This window comes from Aythya ferina (assembly GCF_964211825.1).
Source record: "Aythya ferina genome assembly, chromosome: 7".
Classification (NCBI taxonomy): domain Eukaryota; kingdom Metazoa; phylum Chordata; class Aves; order Anseriformes; family Anatidae; genus Aythya; species Aythya ferina.
This window is the reverse complement of record NC_140302.1, coordinates 34,991,128-35,004,638: the sequence shown is the minus strand read 5'-3', so window position 1 is coordinate 35,004,638 and position 13,511 is coordinate 34,991,128. Positions and strand designations below refer to the sequence as shown.

General features: G+C 40.8%; 1 protein-coding gene across 4 annotated transcripts in view; it reads right to left on the bottom strand.

Annotated features, from left to right (window-relative positions):
- DOCK1 (dedicator of cytokinesis 1) overlaps window positions 1-13,511 on the bottom strand; it is a 257,618-nt gene that overhangs the window by 203,793 nt on the left and 40,314 nt on the right. For all 4 annotated transcript variants that reach the window (XM_084525023.1, XM_084525025.1, XM_084525022.1 and 1 more), the window contains exons 19-23: window positions 10,990-11,087; window positions 7,876-7,965; window positions 7,313-7,413; window positions 5,438-5,572; window positions 1,844-1,952 (exon numbers count right to left, since the gene is read on the bottom strand). In XM_084525023.1, the coding sequence (XP_084381149.1) occupies window positions 1,844-1,952; window positions 5,438-5,572; window positions 7,313-7,413; window positions 7,876-7,965; window positions 10,990-11,087 (533 nt within the window). The remainder of the gene's footprint in view (window positions 1-1,843; window positions 1,953-5,437; window positions 5,573-7,312; window positions 7,414-7,875; window positions 7,966-10,989; window positions 11,088-13,511) is intronic.

The following is a 13,511-nucleotide window of genomic DNA, read 5'->3' as shown; positions in this document are numbered from 1 at the left end:
GTGAAAAACTTTCCCTTTTAAGCCAATATCCTCACCTGTTTACTGACACCTCCCAGGTTTGCCAAGCGGTTTTCTCTCCAGAAGCCATCCTCACTCCTCAAAACCCACCTCACAACAAAAGCACGGCATTATACCCCTACTCGATGATTTTATGCTTTGTAACAGAAACACAGAGCTCTGGTTACTGAAGGAATTACAGTGCTTCAGTGGATATTTGAACACAATAAAAGCAATCTCACAAGCTGCAAAAAGCCAATCCTAACAACTACATATTCTAAGAGCGAGGTAATTAGAGTCCAAAGGAGATGAAAGTAACGAATGAATAATGAATGAAAGGTTGGGGAGGCTTCTGAAAGGCACACACAAGCACACTTCTCAGGCAGCCTCACACGCTCAGCCCTCGCTGCTTCACCTACCAGTGTGTTTATTTCATGTAGGCAAATGCAGACAGGAGATGTGCTCTGCACAAGTTTGCAGAGATCTGGATGTAAAACACCAGAGACAGGGACAGACACTGCTGTAGTGTGATTGCTCTAGCCTTTGCTAGGAACTTGGTCGTCTTTTCCTGCTTCTCAGGTGAATACAAAGTTAATTTGGGAGGTACTTTTTGACTTTTTTTTTTTTTTCAATGCATAATGCTGTTGAAAAAATCATTTCCCTTCAGGATGGCTGCATCTTCATTCCTCTGGCAGAGCACTTCTCCTGAGCCACGCAGTACCCCTCCTGGTATCAGATGGTGCAGTCTGAGTTCTGCCTTGCAAACCAAACTATTCCAGCTCGGCAGCTTTATTTCCCAGTACTTTTGCTGTGTGCCCAGCAGGATGCCACTACCCTGTGACCTGTCTGTACTCAGCTACAAAGGATCTGGGGCTTTGACTTGGCTGTTTTCCCACTCTACACCTCCCAGCTTCCTTCAACAGGAGCCTTTTGCACAGACTTTGTACTTTGCCACTGTTTTTCTTTGCCTCCCAGCTGCTATATTTTTTTTTTCCCTAATGTATAGACACATCTGAGCAGGAAGTCACACTATTCCCACACCAACCCCAGTTCTTAGTCCCGTTCTGACCATCTTCCAGCTGATTCAGAACGGCTGGGTCAAGACCTGCATCTTTCATAAATTCTCTTGGGAATCACAAGGAGAACAACAAGGTGCATCTTATCAAACGTGTGTTTACTCTGGTTTCTATACTTTTTCATAGTGAAAGAGACTCATTAAAAGAGCTTGAGACTGACACAGTGACCTCCAGCTGCTCTAAATGATAGGAATGGTAGATTTTTCTCTCTAATGCTTCTGCTCTTTGATATTAGCAACCTTTTCATTAGAGGTCAGAGACCACATTCCCAATTCCATGAGTCAGCCAGCTCTCCCAGAAGTTGACACCATATTACAGAGAAAAAAATGGAACACGAGGGGGTGGGGATGGAGTTTCCATATAAAAAATATGTGCTAGGGCTTAAGATACTATGTTGAAGTTCCTGAGCAGCCTAGGATATAAATAGGGACATGATCTACACTGCCACCAGCATCTTAAAAGTGCCATCTTAAAAATCCCTTATAGATCAGGTTACATGATTTACATGATGTGAAACATCATTTCACACCTAAGTTCCCTTAAAAAAAAAAAAAAAAAAAAACAAACTGAGGCATTTACAGCAAGGAAGTCCAGTTGCTTGTTTGAAACACGTTCTTTAGACAGTCAGAGACCCTTCATTAGAAGCACCAAATATTAACAGTGTTGGAGAGAGAACACACGTCTGGGCACAAATACAGCAGATGCTTTATCAGGCACCTGATTAGGGTTTAGGATGCAAAAATAAAGCCAAGCTGGAGACCTCCACATACCTTCACTATGACAGTCTGGTCGGAGATGCTGCTCATCATCTCATTGATGGACTTGAAGAGCTGCAGCAAGGACTCCCTGAAGTCTGCTTCCCCTTTGTTTTCATAAAGTCTGAAAAATAATTGGGTGTCATAAACATGAGCTAGCTGAAAACGGAAATACATATTTAACATTTTGTTCCAGTGACAGATGACAGTTCATTGTGTTGCTTTATTTTCATTTTTATTTAGGTTCACAAACGTTTACACGTTTCTACACTGAACTAAGAGTTGTCTTTCACAGAAATCTAAAGACAGACTGACCAGGCTGGGCCAGCAGTAACTAAAGATTTTATTTAGAAGCTCCCTATCTGAAATGCCACACTCAGTATTGCTCCTTACGCCTTCACGTCACCGTGAATCTCTCCGGCGACCCAATTCCACGCGCCCACGCAGCAGCAGGGCAGACTCCTCCACCCTGCACAAGAGCTTGCAGATGTCTGGCAGCCCCGATGCCGAGCAGCTCGGCGATGTGGAAAGCAGAAAGCACCCGGACAACTTGCCTGCAGTCATTACAATCTACCAGGGGCCTAAGGTGAGCGGCCTCAAACTCTGAAAGGATGTACATGCATTAACCCTCTGCTTCTGCGATACTCCAGACAAATGGGAGGAGAGGACTCGATGTGTTTCACCTCTGATTTCTGGAGAGCTGCCACAAATCTCGTCTCCCTTCTCATTCCCTGAATACACAAGATGACTAACCCACAGTCCGCAAGGCGCCTGCAGGCAGGGTTTGCAGAGGAGTGCTGTGCTCTGTCAGCTCGCTCTGCTGATGACTTCAGGGGGATAAAACTGCCCTGGGATAGCTCAGGAACACAGAAGGGGAAAAAAGGAGCAGCCAAGCTAAGGAACCTGGTACCCTCGTGCTCCGCTGGTTCAGTACAGCATAGGAATGAGTAACTTTGAAACTCCTCAGTGTTTAAACACGGCAGGATTTGGGGTTCAGAGGTAGGATGAGATCATTCTCACTACAAAATGGAAAGGAAAGAGGAGACCACTAGCTCCATGCAATTATTTTTTAATTTCTTTATTTTTCCTCTTTGGCAATAGGTATGATAGACTCACATAAGGGCTGCTGCCTTGTATTTCGCACAAAATGTTTGGTTTCATAAACCTCAGAATAATAAAATTATGCCACACGCACTTAACATGACCAAAACCCAATCACTGCTTTTAATCCAGGTCAAACCTTAATTCGTCTTTGTGCACATCCGATGGATTTTCTCCCTTAACTCCTGGTTTACCCACTCAGCTTTGATTGCCTCCAGGAGCCCCAACTGGCCCTTAAAGCCCTTTGGACTTGCAGCAGCCCCACCAGGCTTCCCCTCTATTTTGCTCCATTTTCTTCTGTGGTCAAACCCAGCAAGAAAAGAGCCTTGAATGTGGTGTGCAGCTCAGAAAGAGAACCACGGGCACTTCATGTCCACAGTCCTAAAAGAATTTTTCACGTCTGAAACTAATTAAGCTGTAATTAAAAGTTCCTGATGGACCACCTGTTACGGAAGGGAAGGGGCATACAGTTTTAAAATGAATGTGGAACACAGGATGCTCTCGCTGCTTTGCACTGAACCCAACGTTTATCATTCCTAACGCTGTGATCATAACCCTTTTGGAGCCACAGGTATTATTAAAAGCTATTTAACTGCTACACAGGGGAAACACGTGCTACAGAAAAATTATTAAATTGTGTTATTTTGTTGTGCAAACTTCTATTCCCCTTCCAGGCTAAAACTGGGGGTTATACAGGACAAATTATTTGTTAACTCCCAATTTCAATTACGGATTTCTGTGTTCTCCTGAACACACTGGAGAGGAGGAACTAATACTAATAAAAGGAGTAACTAAACTTGACAGTCCAATAAATCAGAATGCTCCAGACAAAAACCTCTGTGATTCAGGAAGGAAAGTAATAAAAATAAACAAGTTACAGTCACTAATATGTTTCTATTGCCAGTTATTTAGCATACATTTAATACACCTGGTAATACATAAAAAAACCATTGCAGTTTACCATTATTATACCAAGTCGACACTTCCACCACTGACTTCAAAGTTTTAAGCCTGCTGTATGTGCTACATTGCCACTGGAATCCAATGATTGAACCACAAAGGTATTTCTGAAGCTCACAATATCTTGCCTTTAAAACCTCGATACACCAAACAACTGGATTTGCCATCAGGCTTTAATTAGTGAACCAGGTATTTACACATTTACCCAGACCCAAAGCTTGCCTCACGTTTCTAAGATGTTGTATCCATTCAGTCTACTTCTATCTTAAGGTTAAAAATATGTAATTTTTTTTAAAAAAAGATTGTTTGCTTGTCAAGATTTCTCAGTGAAATGCTAATGATGTTTCAGAACACTTCTACATTATCATCATTTCAATCACACACCTCAGGCAGGATTTCAGTCTCCCAGCAGAACAAATTGTGGTGCCATTCAACATTCAGCAGCTTTGCTGATTAATCCCCAGTCATTGAAAATTGCATCTCCCCAATGCTGAAGTGCTCTGAATTAGTGCTTAACAGGAGAAAACCCAATGGCCAATACTAAAGGGTCATATTGTCTGCAAATCTAATCTGCAGCAAGAGATAATTATTTTTTTCTTTTTTAAAATGATTTGTAGGACCTCCAACAGCATAAGTGGCATTGGGTATTTTACGAATATCACAGCCAGAATCTTAAAGAAGCAAATTACATCGTGTAATTCGCAGGAAGGTTGATGGAGCTGGTGACTTCAGAGCTCTACATAAATCCCTTGTAATAATTTTGCTACAGTCTGTAACAAGTAGCAAAAGGAATGAATCTAAATTAAGAACAGGTAACTTGTTTGTAACTTTTTTTGTATTTTGTGTATCAGATAGAGCACCGATTTCCAAATTAACTTAGGGTAATTATTTAGAATTGACTTTATGGGCAGACACTGGTTGCAGAAGGCCCGGGGAGTTGTGGTGCACGTTACCATGTGGGAAATGGGCTGGAGGTAGGAAAAACCCTCCAGGAGTCCCCTTCCTTCCCAGAAGCTTCTGCTACCCCGACAAGGGCACTGTAGAAATCCAAGTGATTCTTTTAGTTAAAAACAGTATCACCGTGCAGACTACACATTCTGCAGCCCTTCTTTCTTTCCACTTTCCCTTCTTGCTCACTGACCCTGAAGAAAATATCTCAGAAGAAAATTTCTCAGAACACACATCTCCTGAGTAGCTTCAACTTCTCAGTCACGATACCAGACAATTATTAACCACAGTTAATTATTAAGTTAACCAAACATTGTCAAGTGCTACTCCTTAGAGATCTAGCCCATAAAGAGCTACAACACAGCACGGTTTTATTACTACAATGCTATTTATAATATGTGTTTCAGATACACATTTCTTCTGTTTACTGCTTCCCATACAGCTGGGTTGAGGATTAAGGCAGTTAGGCTCACTCAGGCTGGTTTAAGTGTCACCTAAACCAAATCCTAACAACTTCACATACTTCTTAGAGCAGTGCGTTATTGAGCAGGTGTATATCCAGTCAGAACTGCAGGTATTTTCAGCATTCACCAAACTTACTGATTGAACAATATCCTGGAGCGGACTATGAACTTGAAGATGTACTCCAGAGCTTTCATGGCTTTAAAAAGCTGGTCAGTGATGCCACACTTCTCAGCGTTATCCACGTATGTTTTTAAAACTTTAGTCAGTTTTCTGTTTAAATACACAAACACAGAGATGTTAAAAGCATATTCACAACAAAAATGTCAACATTGAGAGACTGGAAGGGAAATTTTGTCTGCAAATAATACCCTCCAAGTTTCGAAAGTAACTATGCAACTAACACACCCATACTGTGCTCTTGCTTATGCTGATAATCAGCTGCAACCTGGTCTTGGGGGTGGGAACACAGACCATAATGTCATCCAACATACATACAACACAAAGTCTTGCTAAGATTTATGTTATGCTGGATATCCAAAGATGTTCAGGCTAATAGCCAATTATAAAGATACAATTACTAGTAACAGTCAAATTATTAAGATTAAACACAAACGCCTTGTTAAAATTAGAACACTTAAAATAGGAGTTTCTTCTTTACTCAAGGATTCCCCTTTACATAGTGTTGCCCATGGATTTTAGGCTAGAATTTGTGAAATTTATTTCTTAAAAATTGCTATGGCAGCAGCTGGAAGTTCTATTATTCCACATTTTAAAATGTAAACAAACTTGGAAGCAATACAATTTTTAAAACAATACCATTCTGACTACATCATTCCTAATGAATATAAACCTACCTCCTATTAAAATGCACGAACAAGTAATGCTGTTCTGAATCCTTCCAGCTACGGCGCATGTTTCAACATGCACATTCAAAGTAAGTACAACAATTATGTATCACTAACACAAAACAGCGTGTAGACAGACATCTGGTTACGTGTGCATTTATTTTGGTAGGAGTAAGCTGCTTAAGAATTTGAGGTAGGCACCTACATATTCTCAGCGCAACCTCTCTTTACTCAACTTGTGCAATAAAACACAAGTTGAGTAAACCTGGCAGGGAGGGGACAGGGATCTGTCAAGCCCACGGTCACAAATTAACCCAAAATTGTAAGCTCTTCCAGCATCCCCAAGCATAAACCTGCTTCTACACCTCTCCACGTAAAGAAGGGGTAGGTGCCCTCCCTGTCTACCAGCAGAAAGGCCAGCTTAAAGCTCTTGCTGAGGAAGCCAGACGCTGCAGGATGCTTCATCCTTGATGTGCTTTGCATGAAGGCAGCAGAAGTAGCCGTAGCTCAGTGAAGTGAATGGAATATCAAAGATGTGACTAAAGGCACAACTTCTTCGCTATTTTAAATCAATATTTCTCAAACATTTCTGCTCACATAATAGAGACTGCATAACAGCAAAATGCACAGCAGGTTTGCTTGTCTGTTGTTTTTTTTCCCTCCTCCCAACACCAAAAAGATATCCATTATGTATTTTTCTCCAACATGAGCAGCAGCAGCAAAGGAGCTATCTGCCAACAAATACTTAAGACAGGAAAAGTAACAGACCTTTGTTCTTCACTGCTTGCTCCCCAAAGTGACAGGAACACAGATGATATCGGGTAAAACATCAATTTAATGCACCAAACAGCACAGATTTGAAGAATCTTAAATGCACATTTACTTTCTTAAGTATGATGGGAGATTGCTTATGAATATTTTTATTACAAACCAATTATTGAAATAGTCAATTACCCCCTCCTTCAGTACAAGAAAATCAAGACTTCCTTCTTACAAATGTTTTATTAGTATTATTTTAAAAGAGAAAGACAGATAATATCCAGTCTTCTCCAAGAAGCTCCTACCCCACAAGTTCTGTGGGCAAATTCCTAATTAAACAAGTAACTAAATTGCTGAGCCAGTCGTATTACACCCCCGATGTGAAAAAATAATTTTTAAAGCTTACGTGTAGGCTAACGTAGCACTGAAATGCTTCTTAATGTAGGTTTCCAGGACTGGATTAAAATGCTGAAATTTTCTGTCAGCTATCAGTCCAATGATAAATACCTGAAAAATTAGCATAACTATGGCATTATCCTCGAAACACTTGAATTCTGTACATTCAGTCACTGTTTTCAGATAAGTATAACAACATTCAAAACAAAGAGACTTTGGTTTTTGATTATCCTCCCCATGCATTCATATTCTCCTTTTCTATTCCAAACCAAGTTTTCTGCTCCAAGTAGAAGCTTGCTGTTTCTGTCATAAATTCTGCCGTTAAATCACTAAAATACTTGGATGTGATGGCTTCCATCCTGTCTGGGAAGATGACAGGATACAAACACTTGTCAATCAAGTCCATCTGAAACTTCAAATATAATGAAAACTTCCCATGTGTTTTTAACCAAAACAAAACTAGCTAACAGCCAATACTGCTTCACTGCAAAACTTCATTCTCGTATCTACACCACATTTCTTTATTCAGCATTACAATGTCTACATTTTTGCCTATCCACAACACAGACTTACCAAAGCATCAAACACCAATGTGTCAAACGTCTCACTCTCCGAGTTCTCCATCATTATGTTAAAAAGTGCATCCAATGTATCTTGAAGGAACTACAAATAAATACACAAGTCATCACGCTGGAGAGGAATAATGAAGATCTGACTTCACAGAGGTGTACACAGAAACACTTGCTTTCATTTATATTTTATGCAAGACATTTTCACAAGTTAGCTGAGAAAGGAAAACTTAAAAACTTAAAATCATTTGCTGAAAAACAATGTTTAGTTGATTATCTATACATCCATATCACCCCAAAATAGGAAATAAAAGGTCAGAAATCACACTTGGTACCTGAAAAAGTTTAATCTACATATGGTAGATGAACAAAACGTATTTCAAAACTCAGTTTCAACAGTCAATGGGATCATGCAGTTTCTGAAAACTGATGTTTCAGAGCACAAACCAGACAAGCAACTCAGTCTCATGCCAAATAAGTCATCCTCAGCAGCTTTGAGCTGAGCAGTAAAAACCAAAAAGTGCAGAGCATATTGCTTTCCACAGCTGCACAGGCTCAGACCCAGAAGTTCAAGGAAGAGTGTACATGCAGGCATGGGACACCGAGCACACAACCCTCTGCCCCAGCCCTACACCTACGGGTCTCTATCCCTGCCCCGAGGAAGTCTTCGCTAGCCATGTTGACCTGCGCAACATGAGAGTAAAAGCAGATTAGCGGCAGGGGACAGAAGTTGAGCAGAGAGATAAAAGCTGTTTTACACACACATAATTACAGCATTTCTTCCCAGTGACAGCAAGTCTCTTAGGTATAAACCATAGCTAGTCGTGAATGCATTCAGTTTGCTCAGCACCGGGGTCTGGCTCTGAGCATCTCCTTCCACCAGGAACAACACGGGCTCCCCCACGGCAGGATGAGAGTGGCCACGGCCACGGTTGGTGTTTGGGTTGGTGGAGAGAGAAAGGCTTCAACTTACTGCTGTTTGAGACAGATTTGCCAGAACAATCCTGAAACTTTGTTGTTGTTGTTGTTTGTTTGTTGTTTTTTCTTTAAAAAGTAGACAAGACAAAGGGTAGGTGGGGGAGAATGTCTGAACAAGCATTATGGGATTGTCTTCTGAGATTGCAACCCCCAGGAGGTATTATGTATGCTATGGAAAACACCTGGACTCCCACCAACCTTCAAGACTTCTACCTGCACAATGGATCTCCTAGGCCAAATGGGATTCATCGCCTGGGCTACACGGAAAGAGTACGGCTTTGTCAGAAGTTTCTGTCTCAGTTTGAAGAGAACGGATACAACCAGACCCAACCCCCTGCCTGGCTAACTCTCTTCTGAAAACAAAGGATTGTTAAAAACCTGTGCAATGACTGCTCTAGTCTTTGTTTCATGTTTAGGCATCACATATTGACTTCCATTGGTAGAGTTCAAGTTTCAAATCTGTTTACAAGGACTTCATATAACAGAAAGGAGGATACAGGATGGATGCTTTTGTTTTAACAGTGGAAGCAAAACTTCTCAGGTAGGGAACTAGTATGGGTAAGTTCTGGCCTATTAGTTTATTTTCTCACATCCCATAGACTCTGCTCAAATGATTGAGACAGCGCCTCTGCTACAGGAAGATGGCAATTACAGATTTCATACAGCACTGAAGCAGTTACTCTAAGTAAGGACCTTGGCTGATCCCTGCTTCGTGCTGAATGAACACCATTAGGCAGCGATGTTGTACTGGAGTTTAAAAATAAATAGTTTAACAGAAAACCTGGATATGTTTTATCAAATATATACTTTCTGTAGCATACATAGCCTGTGTCTGATGCGGTGTTTAAAAACATGAAGGACAAAAGAGCTGAAAGAACAGACAGGAGCAGTTACTAACCAGGTAAAGTGCTACTAGCATGCAACAGAGCAGGCTACACCAAGATTTTCTGAATGTTACCGTAGGAGATAAAGCAAAACAGTGGTCTTCTGAAATGAAGAAACACAGTGAAAAGAGCAGTATTAAGTGTTCACGCCTCTGTACTAAGCACACAGCCAGTTCTGCTCAGACTCCCACATACGAGGGGGAAGTGAGTAAGACGGAGGGATGAGCACGTGCTGGCTGGAGAACTCCCCCTGACTCTGCTCTTACTTGAACCCTGTTTGTGCCGCATCCTGGTGCCTCTAAAATCACTGGTATCCATCAGGCACTGATCTGCTGTATGCTGGTGTCATTTGGAGACGAGTGAAAATTACAAATGACACTACTGTGACAGCACTCGTCAGAGCCTGGTATCAGTGTCAAGTTTTTAGCTATCAAATGATCCAGAACAAAGCAGCAGCAGGGAGAACTGAGAACCTTCCCGAAACACAAACCACACCTGAGATCCTGTATTTACCACTCTCAATAAAGAACAGTACCAGCAGTCTCAGATGTTTTAGGTTGCTTCAAGACATCACCATGCTCCTATTAAACACATTAAAATCCAAATGAAGTAAAAACACCATAGGTCCTTAAGGGTCACTTGTCCCCAGCACAGTACATCTTCTGACACTTCATTATATTTGATTTAGTACAACACATTCAATGAAGTCTCAGCCTACTCTTTTCCGCAAATAAATCTGTCTTTATGCAGGTCCCTGCAATCACTCAATGGCCTTGGCAAATGTAAATACCTTGGCTCAGCCAAGTATTTTCAGGAGAAATAATTTAAAAAAAAAAAATTACAAGCAGCACACAGTAAGGTGCATGCATTCCACATCCTTATATTTAAAACATGATAAATATCACCATGTGATAATTCCAAGATGTTTTAATCTTGAAAAAAACAGCCTCTCTTCCAGTATCTGTATATTAAAATAATAAAAAAATGCAACACTGAAGCACTAAAACAAAAAAAAAAAAAAGAAAAACAACCTTCATTTCTAGAAATTTACTTAAAATCTGACATGTTTTTTGAGGGAAAGGAGAAGGGGATTTGCATTCCTGAAGGCCAAACTGTAGCCAGGTATCTCTTAAGTATGTTCAGGTATGTGCAGTATGGTTACAGGGGAGAGAAAAGAAAACAGATGAGTACCTCAAAATACAGCCTTCAGCAAAATTATGTTACCAAATTTGCTTTTAAAGAAATTAACTTGTTACCTTCACCACTTCACCACCATCAACTTTCATCAACTGCTTCAAATTCTGCTGCAACAGATTTGTGTTAGATCGCCATTTCAGAAGGCCCAGGAGGTCCACTAGGAGTGAAGGAAAAAAAACAAGAATTAGATCACACCAGATATTTATTTCCTCGCACACACCATAACTGTGTTCAGGACAAACAGGCTTACTTCGATAGGTCAGCCCTTTTCACTGGCCGATAACATATTTATAGGGTACATCTGACACTGCAGACAGGCAGTGCAATGCTTCTGTCATGAAAGAGTTGTGAAAGGCTTTCAAAAAAGCAGACTGATTTTGAAGTGTCAGCATTAAAATCTGGGCCAAGGAAGCCTGATCCCTCGGTTTTGATTTGCTGCATACAACAGTTGTGTGTTTAAAAAAAGATGCCAAACTGGAATTAGTCAGCCACCAACACAGTGACATCTACACGGCTGCGATTCTTCCAGAGTGAGTGCCTCTAGCTTCTTTGCTCTCTCTGAATAAAGAGAAAAGAAAATACACCAGCACAAGCCAAACAGTTGCACGCCAAGCTAATTCAGAGGAAAGCTGTCTGCTTCACAACTCAGAATGTCCAAATGACTTGGATGCTTCCAAGTGACGGACTAGGCTACAGCTCAGATGATGAAATGAATCAACTGCAATGGTCTCGTCCCCAAATCCTACATCCCACTACCAAGATGGTGCCACTTCATCATTCCCTGATAAATACAAGACAAGCTGCAGCAGGCAGGTTCTCTCTCTCATTAGCCAGGAAGAGCCACAGCGCCATTCTCCAGTTTCTCATGAGACAGCTCGCAATTGTGTTTCATCTGCAAATAAGCACGCTAGTAAATATTAACAGCCACTCTGGAGCACCACTAAGTTATAGACACTTGGACATTTTCTGAGACACAACATGAACTGAAACAAACCCCAAACTCCAAGCTCGTCGTGCCTTAGCCAAACTAACATCATGCAAATTACAGGCAGAGACCCAGAGCAGCTGCTAGACGTTCCCCCAAACCTTTCCCTCTAAGGAATAAATAAAATCATCTCTAATGCAATGGATTGCAGTTCTCCTTGGGGGAACTTCCCTCTGAGCAGCACTCAAACCAAAACGAGGCTTCTCTCTCTTTGGGCCTAAAAGAGACTTCAAAGCTATGGTGTAGTTAGACAATCCTATTTTTTTTTCGTTTTTTTTTTGGTAATGCAATTTACAATAAGTCTTTAGGATGAAACCGAAGTCTTAGAAACTCTACTTCAAAAGAAAAATTGCTTCTGGAAGAAAGCTGGAGATGCCTCCATGAGTTACCCAAAGCATTTCTTGAGCATGTTTATAGCCAGTGGCTTTCCACCACCGAACTGGGTTTCAGTCTGACTTCTAAAAAGGCACCAGCTTGACAAAAGAAATTAACTGAACGAAAGCCAGCCCGCATCTCTGAATAGCATCGTGCAATGCCCCAAGAAAGCAAACCCATGTGCTCTTCCCGTGTGATGACACAGCAAATACATGTGAGAACAGAAAAAGTCACCGTAGTCCAACAACCAAAAAACTAAGTTACAGCGTGCAGAAAGAACGTGGGTTCGTTGTGACTGCGAGCTGTAACCCCAAAGTAACAGCCAGTTAATCGTCCTTTCTCAGCACGTCTACATCTAACACAACACTGTCAGTACAGAGTAAGAATGTAAATCGTATTTCAGCCTGTGGTAAACAGCAATTACTATAGGCACCTAAGTCAAGTGAAATTTATATGAACAGAAAGTATCGGAGGAAGAAGACAGAGAAGAAGAAGAAAAAGAGTGAGGATGTTCAATTGCTCAGGGTTAGAATAAATATCTAGCCTACCAGTAAGCAATAAAAACTTAAAACAGCTTAGTGCAACTTAGGATGACATCAAATTTATGTGAAGATAGCCTTTTACATTTTATTTAACAATAGAGCAGTCCTGTTTCTTGATTACATTCTTACCTTGACCTGTACACACGCAGAAGTTTCCCTACACAGATACCCAAACTTTCTTCAAACTGCTTCGCTGAAGTTAGACAGTACTTGCACCCTGATTTCATTGTTCTTTGAAATAATCTTCCCTCTAAAGCATTTGCTTTTTTGCTCTTAATGGCTTGCTTTAATTCTGTATTCAAATCAACTTCATTTTTATGCCACTAAAACACCTGAATTTGCATTTCATATTCATAACTTTTTTTAAAAACTTACTAATTATACGGAATGATTAAGTAAAATTCACCTCAACTGTTTTCTGAAAGCCTAGTCTCCCTGGTTCTTTGAAGTCCTGTCTCTGGATCAAGAGCAGTTACTAGTTTTCTACATGTTTGAATCCTTCATGCAGGGAAGAAAACACGAAAAAGGGCTTTTCCAACTTCTAGTTGGAAAAAGAAGATTCAGTGACCAAAATCACCCTGCTTCTGCTGGAGTATACAAGGCCTCAGTTTGTCATAGCTCAAGAGGCTACTTGTAAGAAGGGAAACAAAATGAACACATACTTCTGGCTTCATCGTGA